The sequence below is a fragment of the Pygocentrus nattereri genome, chromosome 15, assembly GCF_015220715.1.
Source record: "Pygocentrus nattereri isolate fPygNat1 chromosome 15, fPygNat1.pri, whole genome shotgun sequence".
Lineage (NCBI taxonomy): Eukaryota > Metazoa > Chordata > Actinopteri > Characiformes > Serrasalmidae > Pygocentrus > Pygocentrus nattereri.
In genome coordinates, this window is record NC_051225.1 from 25545758 (window position 1) to 25567451 (window position 21694).

At 40.2% G+C, this 21694-nt stretch overlaps 1 protein-coding gene across 1 annotated transcript in view; it reads right to left on the minus strand.

The window, feature by feature from the left end:
* The window catches only part of gtpbp3 (GTP binding protein 3, mitochondrial), a 20808-nt gene extending 1951 nt beyond the window's left edge, over positions 1-18857 (minus strand). Inside the window, exons 1-8 of the mRNA XM_017712103.2 lie at positions 18615-18857; positions 18257-18516; positions 17396-17482; positions 16427-16629; positions 9275-9347; positions 5443-5586; positions 1978-2143; positions 174-476 (exon numbers count right to left, since the gene is read on the minus strand). Coding sequence (XP_017567592.1) covers positions 174-476; positions 1978-2143; positions 5443-5586; positions 9275-9347; positions 16427-16629; positions 17396-17482; positions 18257-18516; positions 18615-18664 — 1286 coding nt within the window. The 5' untranslated portion in view covers positions 18665-18857. The remainder of the gene's footprint in view (positions 1-173; positions 477-1977; positions 2144-5442; positions 5587-9274; positions 9348-16426; positions 16630-17395; positions 17483-18256; positions 18517-18614) is intronic.
* Between the last annotated feature and the right edge of the window lie 2837 nt (positions 18858-21694).

Sequence of the window (21694 nt, forward strand, 5' to 3'; positions counted from 1 at the left end):
AGCATTGTAGCTTCAGTACAAAACTAAAGAAACAAACTTCAGACACCAAACATGTCCTGGCTGATCAGCTACATTTGGGGTAATGACACGTTCATTTAATCTTTCTCCAAACTATCTCTAAACCATTACAAGAACAAAATCTTTTTTGTTCAAGCTGGACAGTAAACACTTACAGTGTCTTTAGTCTGTCCTGCAACAATGTGAGGAAATCGTCCAGCCCTTCTCTGCTATGGCATGACAAAATGCTGACCGGAGCCATATCAGATGTCTGGGTGAGAACGTTCTGGATCATACTAATATGTTCTTTCGGGAGGAGATCACTTTTGTTAAGGATCAGAACATAGCCCTGTTCATGGTCCTTTGCACTGGGCAGCACATTCTTCAGGTATTCACTCAGGAAACCGGAAACCATCTGAGGTTCTTGAGGAAGCTGCATTGAGTCAACCAGCACCAGCGTCAAGTCTGCCAGCCCCACCCTATGGAAAGAAATATTTCTGTATGATTTGAGCAAAAGAGAGCTCACAGTGCCTTCTAGGCCTTCAGAGAAGGTCAAATGATCTCTGTGTAATTAAAAAAAAAAAAAAAAAAAAAACACTCTTATTTTATTAAGTTCTGGCTGGAAAGTTTTGAAATACCCAATGGAAAATTATCTATTCAGAATGTTTTTTCTCCATTGTATCCAGCTACATACAGCCATGGGAGCTCTCCCAGTGGTTAGGACTTCAAGAGCTGGTCTGAAAGTCAGATTAATGTCAGATTAGCTACTAATATAATTAAGAACTGACAGTGGACTCAACTACTTACATTTTAATTTACAAAGGGAGGAACCACTTTTGTGAGGAAAAAAATCATCTCTGACTGCTAGTACAAGCGATAGCCTGACCAATCAGTCAGATGTTAGAAATGTAAAACAGCAGCAGCTCTATGTCATGACTCTTTACTGAAAGATTAATGCTGTCACTTAAATGTACGATAAAATGTCGTTACAAGCTTCAAATAAAACTTGGAATATCTTCTACAAGAACACCTCAAAAACGTTCACATGAATTGCTTGGCACTAACATACAGCTAGAATCCACAGGAGCACTAGCAGAAACGAAACCTAGCTCTAACAGTCGCAGTGCACTACTGGTTCTGATATATATGTTTTATGAGAATTTTAACCCTTTTACCCTTTGGGAGGCCCAGACTTAAAGCCTTCACTTCTACTTTAGATCAATTATAATTCGTTGATATGGTTATCCATATAGTAACTGACTAATACACTTAAGATGTGGACAAAAAAAGGAGACAAGACAACAAAATGCAATGATTTAAATGTTTGTAATACTAATAGAATTTCAGACAATCTGTCATGTAGCAGTCATCCTCCCTTCTGAGATGAGCAAAGACATCAGGGTAGCAGAGGATGCTTATTCTCTAAGCCTCCTTCCTGAAGCAATTCACCATCCTATGACCTTTCTGGCCTAGAGAAAAAAGTCCCTCCTAATGCAAAAGTTTGACGCAGACTTCCTCAATAGCTTAGTTCTCCCTAATGCAAGAAGCAAATGTGGCCCTCTGCGCGCACTACACAAAAAGATAAACAGTGGAAGCAGCTGTCTATGATTTGTGTTCGAAAGTGTACATGTCCATGCATGTTTGTGCTCTACTCTGATTTTTGGGAAAATATTATGCAACCAGACGGGCTCTTATATGGATATTGCATAACCTCCTATTTTCGAAATGTATATGTACCTTTCACTAAACAATAGTGAGCATAGGAAGTGTACCTGAGGCTAAATTTAAGCCCAGAAAAACACAAAAAATTAAGAATGATTGCTTCCTCTTGTTCCACACAGAGTCTACGGAAAACATGAAGAGCGCATTTCCTTCAGCAGGGCATCTATAAAATGCATCATGTCTATAACACGTCAGAGTGTTTAAATTAAACACTGCACTGTTTATACTGTTCCCCGTTTTCCCACAGGCATCGCCTACATCTGCCGGGCGCGGCGGACGCCCTCTCGCTCCACGCAGTCGCCCGTGTCCCTCAGCCCCGCTGTGTCACTTAACAGGACAGGAAAGCCCCCAATGTCGAGAGAAGTCTCCACAATGTCTCTGGTCGTTCCTGCTATGGGAGATACGATAGCAGCGGGACGCTGGCCTGCAGTAAAAAAAAAAAAAGAAAAGAAAAAAAAAAAACATCATTGCATAACATAAAAACAAATAAACAAAACTTACATCTTGTTCTCATAACTTCTATACAAATTTCACCTGAAGTGAAGGCACTGAGCTGAAGTCCACTGGAAAGAAAGCTCCTTATTTTCAATGAATACTATATACAGTACTAAGGGCCTAACATTTGAACAGCGTGTTCTAGTATCAACAGAAAAAACAATGAGCTCTACAAGTCTGAGCTGGATTGGAAACAATAACAGGAATAAATCAGAGAACTGATGAATGCAGGTCATTCAGGGCAGGAAACCTAACGATATCCACATCCCCTCTGCGCTCTCTGCTACTGTCATTATTGGCCATAGAGCGAGAAAGCTCAGCAGTTATCTACAAGTGCTGTAGATAAACGTCACATATTCACAGACTCTTCCCTTTCATTTACAACCATGACATTTTGCAAACTAACACTTTAAGATTATTAAAATCCAACGTAGAGTCAATTTTAGGTAATTAAATCTATTCTCCAGTATTTAAACATTTAGTAGAGACGTCATTTTTTTTGCAAATACAGAATCATATAAAACAATACTGTTTTGTACATCAACAGAATTTGAAACGCAAGCAGTGAGTTTCTCTGGAGGTTAAAAATGAGGTCCATGGCCAAGTTTACTTGACTGCTTCAAGTTGATTGGTTGACTGTCTACTCTGTCCATAAATAGTGCCAACAATTTTGCATAAAACAATAGGCACCATATGCACAACAACAGTGAAAAATCCTCATTGAAAAATCATAAAACATTTCTGCTGGGCAGATGCCATTTGTGGTAACACAACTAAGTGTAATTTTTACTTCTCATTTTTGCCTACTAACCTGCAGCCTCTCATTCTTTAGGAGTTTCCTCAGAGCGATCCTCCATTTCACTTTATTCACAGTAATTTTCTTTTCAAACTCTCCCTCGTTTAGATGGTCACCTTACTTTTGATTACTTGTGATTGAAGTTACAAGCTAATATTATTGGTTTATTCAAAAGGAAAAAAGTGAGTAAATGTTAAAGGGCCCATCACGGAAAAGTGAAACACCCATGCTTTTTTTTTTTTGAATGAGGCACAATACAGGAGAGTCAATCAAGACAGAGCTCAATTATCACAGATTAGTCTTAAAATAAAATAGCCTGTTTAATTGTAAGGGATAAAGAGAGATTGGAAGATGGTCATGTAAAACTGAATTATGATCATTTGTGATGCATGCAATCCATGCAAATGTTATAAGTGGACCTCAAGGAAAAAATTAAACAGAAGCAAAATGTAGGATATTTTTTTTCCTTCAGTGCTGCTAATTTGTGTTTAATCATTTTTTGCCAGTTCACATGAGTGTTTCCACATTACACAACCAATTGCACGGTAATGAACCTTAAATTTGCTCTAAAATGTGCTACGATTTACCCTGGCATTTTAAATAAACATTTATCAGAATGTTATATTGCACACACACACACACACACACACACACACACACACACACACACACACACACACACATTATATTTTTTATATTTATTACTATTCTTTATTTACTTTTAGTCAATACTGGATATGACGTGATCTTCAGGCCCTCAGGCGGCACTGCACAGAAAAACAGGCATGATTCTATACTGGAAATCACTGCATGGACTCAGGAACACTTCCAGAAACCATACTGCGCTCAGCATGGCTTTGCAGAAGAAGAGCCTGGGTGCTAAACTGACCTGCCTGTAGTCCAAACCTTTCACCAACAGAAAACATTTGGTGCATCATGAAATGAAGCGTCACAACTTGTTTGGAATTGAGGTTGTAGCCACTATTAATTTCTGAAAAAGGAACACTCGATTGATGAAGATAAACAAAGCCACACAATAAAAAAACAATTCCAGGATTTCACATTGAGACTGAGAATTACTGGCCTAATGCTTGAGGAAACACTTTTATAAACAAAGGATGCTCATTTTTCTTAGCTTTACTACTAATAAAGGCATAACAGGATGCCCATCTCAAATAAGCAGAATGAATCGTTACAATTACATACACAATACTGCCAATAGTATTTGCTCGTCTGCCTTCACACGCATATGAACTTGACTGACATCATTAAATGATGTCGGCCCACCTGTTGCAGCTATAACAGCTTCAACTCTTCAGGGATGGCTTTTTACAAGGTTTAGGAGTATGTTTATGGGAATTTTTGACCATTCTTCCAGAAGCACATTTGTGAAGTCAGACATTTCTCTGGATGAGAAGGCCTGGCTCGCAGTCTCCACCCTAATTCATCCCAAAGTTGTTGAGGTCAGGAATCAGTCAAGTTCCACACCAAACTCGCTCATCCATGTCTTTATGGACCTTACTTTGTGCACTGGTGCGCAGTCATGCTGGAACAGGAAGGGGCCGTTCCCAAACTGTTCCCACAAAGTTCGGAGCATGAAGTTGTCCAAAATCTCTTGGTTTGGTGAAACATTAAGAGCTCCTTTCACTGGAACTAAGGGCCCAACTCCGGCAAAACAACCCCACACCATTATCCCCCCTCCACCAAACTTTACACTTGGCACAATGCAGTCAGAAAAGTACCATTCTCCTGGCGACTGCCAAACCCAGACTTGTCCATCAGATTGCCAGATGGAGAAGATTTGTCACTCTAGAGAGCACGTCTCCACTCCTCTAGAGTCCAGTGACAGCACTTTACACCACTGCATTCAACGGTTTGCACTGTGCTTGGTGATGTAAGGCTTGGATGTAGCTGCTCGGCCATGAAAACCCATTCCATGAAGCTCTCTATGCTGTTCTTGAGTTATTCTGAAGGCCACATGAAGTTTGGACTCTGCAGAAAGCAACCTCTGTGCACTATGCACCTCATCATCGACTGACCCCGCTCTGTGATTTTATGAGGCCGATCACTTCATGGCTGAGTTGCTGTCATTCCCAGTCGCCCACACTTCGTTATAATACCACTGAGAGCTGACTGTGGAATATTTAGTAGTGAGAACATTTCACAACTGGACTCGCACAGATGGCATCCTATCATGGTACCACGCTGGAATTCATGGAGATCCTGAGAGCGACCCTTTCATTCAAAAATGTTTGTAGAAGCAGTCTGCATGCCTAGGTGCTTGGTTTTACACACCTGTGGCCATGGAAGTAATGAATGAATACCTTTGGCAGTATATTGTAGCTGAGGCTTCCGTAGACTCTAATTTTAAGTTAAAATATACACATATTTAGAGAAATAGAACAACATCAGCACAATAAACTTCGTCTTACACAGTATATTGAAAAGGCTGCTCTTGCCGGCGTTGGTAGATCCTGCTATGACCACTTGGACTCCACTGCGGAGTCGTTCCCCCCTCCTCTCATCACACAGATGCTTCTCTATTTCCATCTGCAGCTGGGGTACAGCTATGTCCACTGTATAGATGAAAAAGAGGGCATTGGGTCAGAAAAACAGGCTACTATAATGCATGGTCACTAAATAGATAATCTGTGGAAGATCTGCTACACATGTTCTTACTGAGGATTTTGCCCTTCTTAACACTCAATATTTAGCCTTTGGTTAGATTTATTTAAAATTTTCAGTCTGCACTGAAATCATCCAGTTGTACATTGTAAGGATTTTGGGCATCCCAGGGTAAAAGACTCAGAGAAGAGAGGGGGTGGGGGGGGGGGGGGGGGGTGGGGTTGGGGGGTGTGACATCTCAAGGGTACATCTCAGTACCTTTAGTCAGAGAACATAATTGTACCATAATCCACTGAAAAGTTCTCCACACACCCTGTCTCATCTCCAGGCTTTCAGTTTTTATTGTTCTGTTTTAAATATGTGTGTTATAAAAATGTACAAATACATATTTTTCACCTGGGAAAAACTTAAAATGCATAATTTGACCTCAAAACCACTGATGTACATTTGAGGGCACATTTACATTGTTTTTATCTTGATGAATGAAAAACGTATCTGTACAGAACCTTTATTTCTAACAGTGCAGTGGGTTGATTTTTGAAGTGAACAAAAGTAAATACCTCTTGAGCAAACTGTTACCATAGTAACTGTTCTGTTCAAACATTTGGATAGCCTGCTAAGACAGCTTGCACACATTTTTTTTTAGTACAAACCTAAATTTTAAAAAGTTGGGACAGTATGTGAAACGCAAACAAAAATAGAAAGCAGTGATTTATTAATTTAGTATTTAAAGGACAATAATACAAAGACAAGATATGTAATGTTTTACCTTTTTAAATGGATTGTTTTTTTGTAAAATTACATTAATACTAAAACCAACGCCTGCAACACATTCCAAAAAACTTGGGACAAGGGCAGTTTAAGACTAGAATCATTGTGAAACACTAAAAAAAAACCTCAAACAGGTGAAGGCATTTCTCCCTCTTCTGGGCATAATAACATCAAAAGATTCAGGAAATCTGAAGAAATTTCTGCTCATAAAGGGTAAGGCTGAAAACCACAACTGAATGCCTGTGACCTTCAATCTTTCAAACATATGTGTACAGGTCATGTGACACATGCTCCTATCCAACAATTTTTTGAGGGGTTGCAGGCATCAAATTTGGAATAAGCATATATTAACAGAAAACAAAAATTTATATGGTAAAACACAGTTTTCACTTTTACTTGTATTAAAGAGAATTTACTAAATCACTGCTTTCTGCTTTTTATATTTTTCACATACTATTCCTTTTTGAGGTATGTTTGGGATCACTGTCCTGTTGTAGAAAGGAGCCTATTTTTCAGGCTCAGCTTCTTGACGGACACAAATTAACTTTTGTTATGATGTTGCAAGTAAGACTTCCATCTGAAGACTCTTCAAAGCAAATCACGTTTATGCAACAACACTGCACAATAGAACAGAGCTCCACTACTCCTGTGTCAGCTAAATCTTCCTGCAGGTCTTTTGCTGTCATTTGGGAGTTTTGCTTTGCCTTTCTGGCCAACATATGAGCAGTGTGACAATATCTTTTTGTAGGCGTACCCTGCTTTGTAGGCAGCAATAAGCTGCATTTTCAGATCCTTTCAGATGCTCATGGTTGTTGAGTGTTATCATGAAGAATCAGACAATTTAGAATTGTCATCAGCTGAATATGCCTAATGACGAATCTTGACCTTAAACCTAGTCACAGGAGTGTCCAAACGTTTGCACATGCCACAATGACTTTTTTGTTTATTTTTTAAGTTATTCAAATGTAAAGTAGCCATGCATTTACAATTGCAGAAAAATGTTATTTTTTTAAATAGCCTGCTGTAGTAATTGTGTTTACCTCTTTTAATTTTTTAACAAAAACAAAAAACTATATAATGTGGCAAAACATTGGCATACAACTGTATATGTAGCAATAACAAATAATATTAATAACAAATACACAAAGTTGCCTAGTGAAAATGATGGACTTCACAGGCATTTTGCCTCTTTGTCTGGTTATATCTGACATTTGTCAAAATTGTCACATATTCTTATTTTGTGACAACTTCATGTGAGGTGTTGTTTATAAGCTATATGCATGTTTGGAATCTCGATCAACAAAACACAAAGATCCCATGTCCAAAGTCAAACTTGGTTCTATAAGGTTCCATTTGCAAGCCAATCAGCACTTCGAATAGACACAAGAGGACCAATCAGGCTCTGCTCCTTTGTCATGTGGCCACATCACTCAGCGACTGCGAGAAAAGTTTATAAAACTTAATGAAAGAGAAAAACAATAAGACTTTTTTTCATTAAAAAAAAAAAAAAAAAGACTTAAAAAGTCTCTCCCAAAATAAGACATTTTGGTGCACTCGAGTCAGCATTTCTGATATTAAACAAAACCTCAGGCTGCCTTTACACTTACTTGCTGGGACAGTTTATTACAGTAGCTGGCTGCTGTCTGACTTAGGGGCCTAAAGAAAACTGATCTCTGGACAAAATATTTAGCCCTAAACTTTATACTTAATCTGCAGTGCTCTTCATGATTTGTTTTAAAACAAAAATAACTGTCATAAAAATGTAAGGGAAATCATTAAATTTAACTTTTTTGATAATGTAGATAATGTTAGAGCACTAATTTTATGTTTTAAAGCTAATTACGAATAAACTGTTTGCGTTCCTTAAAAATGCTTCTTTTCATGTTTTGCCAGACAGAACCTTCGAATTCCAAGCAGAAAGTGAGTTCTGTTATTTTCATGTATGAAAGGGATGTATCCGTTTTGCTAGTTGAAATGCAATGTCTTTGGAGCTCAATATCTCAATATCTGCACAGATAGAACCATATAAGTCCAAGGGGAAGATTTCATTGTGATATTGGAAATATGACCTGTAAAAGGAGAAATTCCACCTTAATTGTTTATCTTATGCTTTTCTACAAAGTTATTTTTAAAACTATAGTTAGATTGGCTTTTATGTGTAGACCTGATCACATCTCTAGCTCAGTATCATTTCTGAGAACCTCAACCAGCTTTACAACCAATGGCAATAACTTTGCATGTGTGCACTTAAGTGCTCATTGAAAAACGTAACAAAAGTTGGCTTCACAGGTAACTACGATTTAGACGTTTAGCCCAGTTAGCACGTTCACAGTGGCAAGCAAAATCTTTAAATCAAAATTCAGTTCAAAGCTGCAGAGTTCCGGCCATAAAGAAGTGAGCCAATTTCCGTTTGCATGAGCGACCTCTAACTGGCCATTACCGCTTAGCTCATGTCACTCAGAGGAAGGAGATGGTCAGTGACAAACTTGTTCCTTGACGCACAATGAATCCACTAAATTCTCTCGAGAAACACATCAAAACACTAATACAATGTGGACCAAACACTACAGCTGCAGGGAAAATGATGAGATGCATTAACCCCTTAAGATCCTCTGTATGGCCACATGCTAAGGATTATTATTCATTAACTGTACGGAAAACTTCAGAAATATTTTCATCTTTTGCAATTTCCTATGGCATTTTCTTCCTGCTTCCTCGAGGAAACTGACATTTCTCCACTTGACTCTCAATAATTTCTCCTTACAGTCATTGTGCCATGTTTATCCTGTTGCAAACAGGAAGTCCTCACAATGCACGATGGGGAAAATACCCCATCTGTTTTCCATTTTTCCAGAGGTGGACACGTACCTTGATTTAAGACTCCATCCTCTATGAGGTCACCCTCACTGAAGTCAATGAAGGCTTCCACGTGCGCCAAGCACTGCAATTACACAAGTGAGCCTTATTACAAATCATTAGTCATTAGACATTCTTTCAAACAAACAGATATATTAGACTTTTCCTTCCTAATTCATTAAAATAAAATCCATTGATAACTTACTTTATCCATTCTAATAATTAAAAGTGTAATTATCATATGAAAAGGATTCTTGAATTCTTTTTCCTTTGTTTTTCTCTTCTGCAGAATTGGCTCCAAGTGCTGAGGTCCCTGTCCAAGCTCTAATCATCATGACAGGAAAGATAACTACCCTCATTTCAGTTCAGCAATAAAATTTGACCTTAATCAGTACTGACCAAATACTTGGTCCATTTCCAAATGGGGGATTTTTTGCAGTCCTCTGAGGAAATACCAGGAAACAGAAAAAACATGCGATTCCAACACAAAGATTTGCAATAAAAAATGAAAAAAATCCATCAGACGTACAGGGCAAAAAATCAGAGATCACTCTTCACTCATTTCAATTCCAGCCAAAACAGCTATTAAGCACTTTTCATTTTTCAGAAGACATTTCTGAGCAGTTTAAATACACTGCTCAAAAAAATAAAGGGAACACTCAAATAACACATCCTAGATCTGAATGAATTATTCTCATTGAATACTTTGTTCTGTACAAAGTAGAAAACAGTTGAATGTGCTGACAACAAAATCACATAAAAATCATCAATGGATATCAAATTTATTAACCAAAGGAGGCCTGGATTTGGAGTCACACACAAAATTAAAGTGGAAAAACACACGACAGGCTGATCCAACTTTGATGTAATGTCCTTAAAACAAGTCAAACTGAAGCTGAGTATTGTGTGTGGCCTCCACGTGCCTGTATGACCTCCCTACAACGCCTGGGCATGCTCCTGATGAGGTGGCAGATGGTCTACTGAGGGATCTCCTCCCAGACCTGGACTAAAGCATCCGCCAACTCCTGGACAGTCTGTGGTGCAATGTGGTGTTGGTGGATGGAGCGAGACATGATGTCCCAGATGTGCTCAATTAAGATTCAGGTCTGGGGAACGGGCGGGCCAGTCCATGGCTCCAATGCCTTCATCTTGCAGGAACTGCTGACACTCCAGCCACATGAGATCTAGCATTGTCCTGCATTAGGAGGAACCCAGGGCCAACCGCACCAGCATATGGTCTCACAAGGGGTCTGAGGATCCCATCTCGGTACCTAATGGCAGTCAGGCTACCTCTGGCGAGCACATGGAGGGCTGTGCGGTCCTCCAAAGAAATGCCACCCCACACCATTACTGATCCACTGCCAAACCGGTCATGCTGAAGGATGTTGCAGGCAGCAGATCGCTCTCCACGGCGTCTCCAGACTCTGTCACGTCTGTCGCATGTGCTCAGTGTGAACCTGCTTTCATCTGTGAAGAGCACACGGCACAAGTGGCGAATTTGCCAATCCTGGTGTTCTCTGGCAAATGCCAAGCGTCCTGCACGTTGTTGGGCTGTGAGCACAACCCCCATCTGTGGCCGTCAGGCCCTCATACCATCCTCATGGAGTCAGTTTCTAACCATTTGTGCAGACACACGCAGGGCTCTGGCAGTGCTCCTCCTGTTCTTCCTTGCACAAAGGTGGAGGTAGCGGTCCTGCTGCTGGGTTGTTGACAGACACAGCAAACCTTCTTGCCACAGCTCAAATTGATGTGCCATCCTGGATGAGCTACACTACCTGAGTCACTTGTGTGGGTTGTAGAGTCCGAATCATGCTACCACGAGTGTGAAAGCACCACCAACATTCAAAAGTGACCAAAACATCAGCCAGAAAGCAGAAAGGTACTGAGAAGTGGTCTGTGGTCCCCACCTGCAGAACCACTACTTTATAGAGTGTGTCTTGCTAATTGCCAATAATTTCCACCTGTTGTCTATTCCATTTATACAACAGCTGTGAAATTGATTGTCAATCAGTGTTGCTTCCTAAGTGGACAGTTTGATTTCACAGAAGTTTGATTTACTTGGAGTTATATTGTGTTGTTTAAGTGTTCCCTTTATTTTTTTGAGCAGTGTATAATCTACTGGCATAAGGAAGGGGAAAGTCCAAGGACAATAAGTGAAACTAATAAGAGTTTCCAAAGCTGGAATGGGATAAACAGCACTTAAAGCACTCATCTTTGAGAGAGTGGAGAAAATCAAGCTGTGTATCTGTCCATCCTTCCACTGTGAGACAACTCAACACTATGGGGCTGAAAAGATGTGCAGCCGACAAGAAGTTCTTAATGGGAAAAAACATTTAAAGAACATTTAAAAAAAAAAAAAAAAAAAAAAAAAAAAAAAAAAATCAAACAAAGAAGCTTCTCAGAACAATGAACTGACCATCCCACAGCTCAACATCATTGAATGTATTTGGGATATTTTGGATTATGAGGGAAAAAAAAACCAAAAACTTCTAAGACTGAACTTTGCGTGCGGAATCAAATCTCTGCAGCTTTCCTTGAAAAACTGAAAGCAAGTCTCTCCAAAAGAATGGAAGCTGTACAAAGACAAGAAAGTATATAAATGAAAGGTCAGACTTCCACACAGCACTGCACAAAAAAGAAAAGCATGAGACTTATACTGGATACTTGTGATTAGGTGAGTTAGAGTTGGACAGCTTTGTTGAACTCTATAAGAAAGTGTTCTTAACGGCACTGAACAGCTTAACATTCATTATAATGAGGCCGTCCACTATAGCAACTTCTGCCACTCCTCATAATATTCACTACAGTTGACGAATATGAATGAAAGACATTCATCAAGCTACTCCAGCAATTTGTCAATATAGCTGCTTGTCAAAGCTCTTAAGTAGGCAACATCCATGGAGGCTCATCATTCTGTTATTAGAAGATGTGAAACCAAAGAAAACAGAAGATTATCTCCTCATTTCAGAGACATTAAGTTGGCTTAGTTTATTGTGCAGACTACATGAGGTTTTCTAGTAAGTAAATCCAGAAATATCAAACAGTATCTGTTTTTCTCTCCAGTCATCAGATTAATTTGCCTAGGGAACAGGTGGGTCCACTGCCTTGCAAAATTTCATGGCTGCAATCTAGGAAAAGTAGTTTTTCCTCATGGATACATTTATGGACTGAGGAATGAACTGATAATTTAGCTCATCCAAATTCTTTGAAAACCCCTGTGCAATCCAACTGTGCACAGTTGCAGTTCTCATATTGCCTTTGCTGTCTTGTTCCCTCGACTTACATTAAAAATGAAGTAGTTTTTTTTTCCATCTTCTGTAAAGTCATCATTGTGGAGATACAAGGTTTTATTCCAGCAATATTTTAAAAATAATATTATGAACTGCATTTGGTACTGCAATAACAAACTTAAATCAGCATTCCATATGAAGTCTATAATTTAAACAGATTAAAGACAGCATGGAAATATTTAGCCAACGTTTATTTCAGGGAAACATACTTTTTTTGGTTTAGCAAATGAGTAAAAATATCATAAAAAGCCTAGGAAAGTGCCTAGCATTCCCATTTTATGCCTCATCTTTATAGATATTACGGAGATTTTATGGCCACACATTTATTCATGACAGCATGCGTGTCTTTACCCCAAGGGCACTAAGTAACCTGATCGAAATACTGTATATTAGGGGTGCGGGAAAAAATTGATTCTCAGATGCATCGCGATGTGGAGGTGAATGACTCTGAATCAATCGACAAATGTCAAAAATCTATTTTCTAAATTTTAATTTATACCCTAACGAAACGCAAAGGGCAGAACTTGGAAGTGGGTAAGTGCAGAGCTCAGATAGTCTGTGGCAGCACATAACAAAAACAGGATGAGCGAGAAATCCGACCGGCTCCTTTGCATTAAAGCCAGGCTAGGTCAGGAGTCACAACTCAAATGTTAAGAAGAGCCATTTTGTCCTTTCAACAAATATCAGACCACCTTGGGAGCCAAAACATTTAATGTCCAATATGTCTCAGTGTGTGCTGATGTCCTAGTATAGGCTAAAAAATACGAAACGAAAGAATGAAAACACAGACTTTGCTCTGCTTTAAGCTTCAGCTATAGCCACTTTCCTCTCGGCTCCACCAGAAAACTTTTCTTCTGAAGCAGAGCAGCTTATTGTAGAATGTCTCTCATCGTTCGGCTGTTTTTCGAGGTTGAAGTCGCTTCTCATTCTCCAGCTTCTTGTTCAAATTTTTCCGTTCCACCTTAAATTCTGACTGAGGCGCCGAATGCACATGCAGGACCATTTAAGGTGGAAAACTCAAAAGAAAAGCGACTCCATCTTCACAACTTTATAGTGTTTGACAGTCTCTCGTTAAATCTTTCTCTGCCTCGTCGTTCGCTACTAGCCAGGAGAGACCGTGTTGTTACGTGACCTGCAGTCTCACTGAGAAAAGGGGCTTTCACGCTATGTTGCACATGTCGCGTCCCGCAGATATTTTACTGACACAGTGACCCCTGACTCTTTACAACACGACCAAATCCAGTTATAAAATCACTAAAGAAAACGGGCGGGACGACTAACATGCTGCGTGGACATCCATTATCACTGGGTCTTATTTTACCGTAACATCGCATTTTATCGCAGATTAGTGGCAGCAGCTTCTCATGAGCTCTAAACAAAGCAGTGAATGAGAGTCTTCCAATTCACTCACCACATCACTTCCATTTGGTTTATTAATAAAGGTTATTAGAAGTAATTTCATTATGGATCATTACAAACACTTTAAAAGTTCCAAATCGTCACACAGTGAGGAAAAATAAGAAACCCTGTATAGATATTAAAAAAAAAAAAAAAAAAAAAGCATCAAGATTTTATAATCGCATCACGGCCATCTCAATCGTAATCGAATCAAATCTAATGAGTTACATATACATATATACATACACACACACACACACACAAATATATATATATATATATATATATATGTTTTAGAACAAACATTAATTTGTGCATTAATATACACAGAAATGTGTTTCTGAAGATGATGTGTTATTTTCACTTTAAAAAAAAAATAAAAAAATAAAACATGTCAACTGACCAGGGCCACCAAACTTTTGCATATATATCACCATAACTCCCTCTTCAGTAACTCATTAGCAGACGGAAAAGGGCCAAAAACCTCCTCAAGAAGCAAAACAGAGAAGACTATGCCAGGCGTCTGGCTGGAACTCAAAATGAGTGTTGGGAATGAGCTTTTCCATCAGTACATGTAGTGCTAGATCTCTCAATCACTCAGCCACTGAAGACCCTGACTAGACTAAAGTCTGGCACACACCCAAAGCAGGATTTCCTGTGCCCTAATCTCTGCTTCTCACCTAGCAAAGAGTTCTGCATATGGCACACTGCTTTCAAACACAAACAGTCAGGAGACAAGCACTAACATAAAGACGAGAACGGGAAGCACGCTGGATTTATATAAACAGAACTATAAATGTCTCTGCATTTTTGTGGCGCTATGTGAGCGTTCGCAGTAAAGATTCCAAAAACGTAACATAAATTGACCTTTAAAAATGTCGCATGTTTGTGCATCCACTTTTATATGCCTAAGTAAGGTCCCATTGCAAGCACTTGTTTAGTTTTAGAGAGGCAGCTCCATCTGCTGGGAGCTTGTCTGTACTCAGAGTACAGATGCACAACTAGTGATACCAGCTCTGCATCCAGACCTGAGGTCGGCAACCCAAATGTTCAGAAGAGCCATTCTGTCCTTTGAACAGAAATCAATCCACCTTGTGAGCCACATTTTATGTCCATTTATTGAAGTAACATTCTAGCATTTTGGCTGTAAATATGTCTTAGTATATGCTAATGTCCTAGTGTATGCTAAAAAACATAGCTTTAGCTCAGCTGTAACTGCTATTCTCACATTTCTCCTCAAAAGTAGAGTATTTCCTTGTAAAGTGTCTCTCGATGTTTGACTTTTTACGAGGATGAAATCGAGGCTCATTCGCTGAAGGCGAATGAGAAGCTGACTTCAGCTTCTTGACTTCGTAGTGTTTGAGAGTTTCTTGCTGCAGATTAAACGCATCAGCTGGAGCGCTTTTAAATGCAAATAACTCTCCAAATTATCAATGCTCGTCTTGAACCTCTCTCATTGCTGTTTCATTAGATACAAGCTAGAGGAGAAGTTTCTGCGTTGCTATGGTGACCAGCAGTCAAGCTTCAGTGTCAAAGGGTGAGTTAGCAGTTACACATTAACTCAAGCATTTCAGGCCATTTATTGTTAAAACTGTGTTAGAACGACCAGCAGAGCTTTATTTTACTGCAGACGAGGATTTTTTTGGCCACTAAAATACTCTTTATTTAGGAGTTCTACTGAATAAGAAAATGAATAAGGTGGAATTTGTTTCCAGATGCATGACAGCACAAAAATGCTATGTATCATTCTCCCACTGCACAAAGTACTGAAACCTTTGGCAGCAGAAAACTATATCTGTACTTGTTCCATTGTTCTGGTACCAAAGGTTCCAATTTTCTGTTTTTCAATAGGACCTGATGGTACTCGGTGGGGGGTATAGGTAGAATTTCATTGGGTTTTTTAGTGAAATACATCCTTCTACTTCCTAAAATTAAAGAAATGTTCTGGGAAGTGATTAGAAACTTTTCACTTTTAGTCATTGGGCTCCATTTACTCACATTACATTCATTTAAGACTTACTCGCAGGCGCCCTCTGCTGTTTAGCAGTCCTGTTTTTGTTATATAATGAGGAGAATAGGAAGTAGCCAGGCTCCTCATTAGCCAGGTCTGACAGCTAGTTAGGAAGCTAATGAGAATGCTATTAGCATTTACGTTGACAGAACAGACTATTTTGTTTATATTTTCAGGCTCAAGATAAAATATGATAAATATGGACCTTGTGAGAGCACATAAAGGTTTTCGATGATAAAAGAATAACACCAAGGTTTTTATGTACATTTGAAAATTGCTAATTTATTTTGGCCAAAAAGGAGCATGTACTTTACTGAGTATCTTTATTGTTCATAATAAAATACATTCCAAAATCACTGCAGTTGAATCACCTTCATCAATACTTTTTTACACCCCTGAGCTGCAAATAGTGTCAACTGTAATCTTTCAAAAATCCCAAAATTACGTGGCATGATTGTTACATACTCGCTTAAGTTGTTCACTCCAACCATTATAGAGGTGTCCAAGGTCCCCCGCCATCTGCCGGAGTGCTTGCCGCCTCTGAGCTTGTGTCTCCGCGTGGATAAGGTCCCCCAACCCCTCCACTTCAGTCAGGTCCAACTTCCCAGCATGGAAAGCACGTCGGGTAAACTCCCCTGCCTCTGCAGGCCGCAGCCCAGGCAGACTTCCTGAAGCACAAATACAAAAAAGATTAGGAATCTGTAATCACTTAACCACAGATGTTTTATTGAAGAGTTGACCATGACAGAGGTCCATCAGAATTAAAGTTTCAGTGTTAATTTGAGAACGATTTCACGCTCTATCAGGGGCATCAAACCATGGGTGGACCTGACTATTCAGAATGGGGACCCTGAAAAAGCCTAGGAAATAAACAGATTTTGGTGTCTAATTCTGATACTGTATGTTATAAAAATGAATGGCACAAGACGTTCCATGATAATCTTTCAAGTTCCACTTATCTACCTATTGTTTATGTTATTACAACCCCACCCCACCCCACCCCCAAACCTCCCACCTCAATTAAGGGCTGTTTACCAGTTCTGATCTGGAGTGGAGAGAGACAGAGAGAAGGCAAGCAAAGAGGGCAAAAAAAATTCTGACCCGTTTTTTTTTCTTTCCAGAAAACAGGTGAGCCTAAAGTGCCAAACTGAAAATTTGTTGTAGTAACGTGAGCTAGCTAGGTTAGTTAACTAGAGATTAGCTTCATTTGCTGTCATTTCTAACCAGCACAAACCAATACACTTTCTGTGGAGTCAGGAATTCACTTCACAAATAAACTCTCACTGCCATCTTGTGGTTACACAGTGTTCCATCTCTCTCAGCCAGGAACCAAACACCTGTTTCAAACTTGTACTGGAGTCATATGACCAGTTCATCCAACTCATCGTTTAATAAAGTTATTAAAATAACAGAAAAAATAACAGAAAAACTTACCAAGGGCTTGTAAGACGCCACTAATGACAGCAGGTCCACCATGTATGTGAAACTCTGCAATGTCCTCTCCAGTGAAGCTGTGAGGGCCTGAGGGAAGGTAATATGTACTCTCATTTAGTGATTACAGTACACAACATAATCTTAATAGATTTTGACTTCAGATTTCAAAATATTCCATTTGCTTTATGAGTTAATCTTTAGTTTTGACAACTGTATTGTTTCATGCGGTATAGTTTTACATTTTCTCTGCTCTAGCACACTTGGTTCATGCAAAGCTCCGTCCATGGAGTAATATGAGGATCTCATCTCGGTACCTAATGTCAGTCAGGCTACCTTGTAGAGTCCGTCACATGCTACCATGAGTGTGAAAGCACCACCTACATTCAAAAGTGACCAAAACATCAGCCAGAAAGCAGAAAGGTACTGAGAAGTGGTCTGTGGTCCCCACCTGCAGAACCACTGCTTTATTGAGTGTGTCTTGCTAATTGCCAATAATTTCCACCTGTTGTCTGTTCCATTTACACAACAGCTGTGAAATTGATTCTCAATCAGTGCTGCTTCCTAAGTGGACAGTTTGATTTCACAGAAGTTTGATTTACTTGGAGTTATATTGTGTTGTTTAAGTGTTCCCTTTATTTTTTTGAGCAGTGTAATATATAGCAATTTATAAATTAGAATAAGGGTTAAAGACTAAATGAAAAAGAAAAAAGTAAGAAAAAAGTAAGAAAAATTATAAGACTTCATTTCGTGTATCTGGCCCATGTATGTACGTCAGAGCACTTGGCTAACTAAATGTGCAGGCCGGGGACACAGGGCTACTCCAGGACCGGGGTTTGTTGGGAAACACTGATGCGAACAAACCTGGAAACCACAGTACCAGTCCGCGGTCCAGCACCTCCTTGGACTGAGGGTGAACGATGCTACGCAGAAGGGCAGTGCGAGGGGCGGGGAGCCCGCAGCTCAAGCCGGCCACTCTGCGGAGAGCTCCACCTGCCGCTGGTCCGGTGACCCGTACCACTGCCACCCCGCACCGTCCCTGCCCCGAGGACAGAGCGAAGATGGTGTCAGCGGGCTCAGCGGTGCTGCTGGCTGAGGAAGCACATCTGAATCCCAGTCGTAGCCTGGAGAGAATGAAGGACCAACATTAATGTTAACCGACTTCACTGCTGTCTTTCTCTCGGCATCAGATCAGTATGCCGGCTAAATGAATCACACAAACCGTTTATGAGTTATGAGGAAGGTGTTTCTCCGGCAGCAAGCGAACATCATGGTAAAACTTTGGTTCGGCCGTTGTATAAGTCGTTCGACTCAGAGTTAGGCGTATTTTATGTGCGCTACTTAACATCGTTTCTATTTTCTTGCTAGCCATAAATAAACATAGCCATTAAATGAGCTCCGCTTTCCATCATCCGCTTACATGTGAACGACATGCGTTTCTCTTTAAACGGGTTGTTGATGATTTTAGCGAATCTCATTGGTTAGCGTTCGTAAACTACGCGGATCTCGGAATGCTGTCATTCGCTGCTTATGCTGTCAATCAAATGCAACTCCGCCCTCTGCGCACTCGCTTAATGTCTCCGTGCTGACACCGCAAATGAAACATACGGACTGGTCCGTTTCATTAAGACAAGTAATGCAGAGCCATCTTAATATGATTAATGCATATCAAACATGTTATGTTTATGCCAAAAGATGGATTTCAGCCATGTTTAGGCTTCATGACCTTAAATTTGTGTCGTTCATAGTGTAATTGGAGAAGTCAGCATAATCTAGTTCTCACAGCAGAACCACAGCAGGACAGCATCTACCAGTTTCCTATAGTGTGTTGTCCCCTTTCCTGAAAAAGATGCTTTAAGGCTTTCTGCCTTATTTACCACAAAGTCTAAAGATAACAGAACTTTACACATCTTCTCCCATAGCATGGGTAGGGAACAGTTGCTAGCTGCAGTGTTGGATCAGGTGTGCTTGAGAAGGAAAAACACTGAACTGTGCAGGGTTCAAGTTCAAGTTCAAGTTCAAAGTGTTTATTGTCATATGTACAGAGGAAACAGGTTTCCTTATATACAATGAAAAGCTTACTTTGCTCCTGGCTAAGAATGCCAGATATAACATTAAGAATACAAAGGGTATATATACAACCATATATATTAATCAAGAAATAGTGCAATGTATAAATTACAGTGGTATGGATGAATAGTGCTGTGCCTTGCCGGGAACATGATTATCTGCAGCAGAAATGAGTAGTAAAGTGCGATAGTGCAATTTTAAACATGTGCTACAGTTAAAGTGACAGTAGTTGCAGGTTATTCCTGAGGAAAGAGTTCTTTACCAGTGGGGTACACATCACACGTCTGTACCTAAGTCTGGCAGACCGAAGTGTGAATAGTTATTTCTGGTTCAGAACTCTGATTGCGGTGGGGAAGAAGGAGTTCTTTAGCCTGGAGGTCTTGCACATCATACTCCTATACCTCCGTCCTGAGGGCAGAGGTTTGAACAGACCGTGCTGGGGGTGGGTGGGGTCTTTGATGATGGAGGCAGCTTTCCTTTGGACTCTGTGGTTGTAAATGTTCTGCAGAGAGTGCAGTGGAGAATTGGTGATCTTCTCTGCAGTCTTCACCACTCTCTGTAGGCATTTACGATCCATCACGGTCAAGCTGCTGTACCACACGGTGATGCAGCTGGTCAGGAGGCTCTCAATGACGCAGTTGTAGAAGTTGCTGAGGATCACCGGAGACATCCCAAACCTCCTTAGCCTCCTCAGGAAGTACAGCCGCTGTTGAGCCTTTCTGACTAGCTGCTTGGTGTTCAGTGACCATGTGAGGTCTTCACTGATGTGGACACCCAGGTATTTAAAGCTGCTCACCCTCTCCACCTCGAGCTCCCGGATGAAGTGGCCGATGAGGTCTCCTCTCCTTCCTCATGTCCACTATCAGCTCCTTTGTCTTCCTTACCCTTCTCCTATAGCTTCACTATTATGGTCCCATATCCTAAATATCCATCCATCCATTTTCCAAACCACTTCTCTGTCAGGGTCGTGGGGGGTGCTGGAGCCTATCCCAGCAGTCATCAGGCGGAAGGCAGGATACACCCTGGACAGGTCACCAGTCCATCGCAGGGCAGACAGACAGACACTCACACCCAGGCAATTTCGCATGTCCTGACTGCATGTCTTTGGACCGTGGGAGGAAACCGGAGGAAACCCACACGGACACGGGGAGAACATGCAAACTCCACACAGAAAGGACCCTGGTCACCCGGCCGGGGAATCGAACCCAGGCCCTCCTCGCTGTGAGGCGACAGCGCTACCCCGTGAGACTGATATATGTAAATAACCTCTATTCTGATTGGCTTCTGTGTTGTGCCTCATTTAAAAAAGCAGTACAGGCTGAAACACTCCATATAACTTCAGTGTGAATGCGTGAGGCTAAACTGCTGTAGGTTGAATAGACAGATATTGGTAAATGTGTTGGCTTTTGTGATATCAAAAAAACAATGAATTCAAAATGGACTGTTCAAATTGACTGTTGGGACCGGGGAAGGGACTGATGCATTTTTGCAGTTTAGCAGTGTTTACATACTACATTAAACGTCCAATATATGTATTATCTCCGCATGTTACTGCCAATAATCATCTGTTAAAGTAAATTTAATCTACACTTTTCATAAAATAAATATATGAAATTATATCGAAGTAATAAAAAAACAGAGCAAAGCTTAAATAGTACAAATGTGCAAACTGCTTTAAAAAGAACTAAGAAAATGTATCAAAGGGTAATTTGTTTTTCATCTCCTGAATTGCTCTTCATTTAGGATATGTAGACCTATAGGAAATAATCTGTCAAACACGCAAGCAATAAGACATTTGATCTATGACCTGAGAGCATTATGTGCTCCCGGAGCTGTACAGTGCACCGGTCCTCACTGCAGAGGTGGTGAGACATGAGGATGGTGAGTAAGCAGAAATTATGTGGCTTGGCTTCCTCTTAGCAGAGAATTGGGCGGGTGCTGCTCAGTAGCTGCTGGCCAGCACCACAGAAGTACATAGATTTTTCAGTAGTGAGAATTTTAGACCATGTTTGGTTGCCTGAGGCCAGTGTACACACATGAGCATCTGTGCTATTTCAGAAAAAGTTCTGATTTGACAAATAACACTGTGATATGTTCTAACTGATCTAGATGTTTTGTCCAGCTGTTCAGAATGATAAGTTATCTTTATCTTTGAATCATGCAAAAAATATTCTGCTTGGAGGATATTTTTTGCGCTGATGAATAAATCATATAGCACTTCATCCTCTTGGA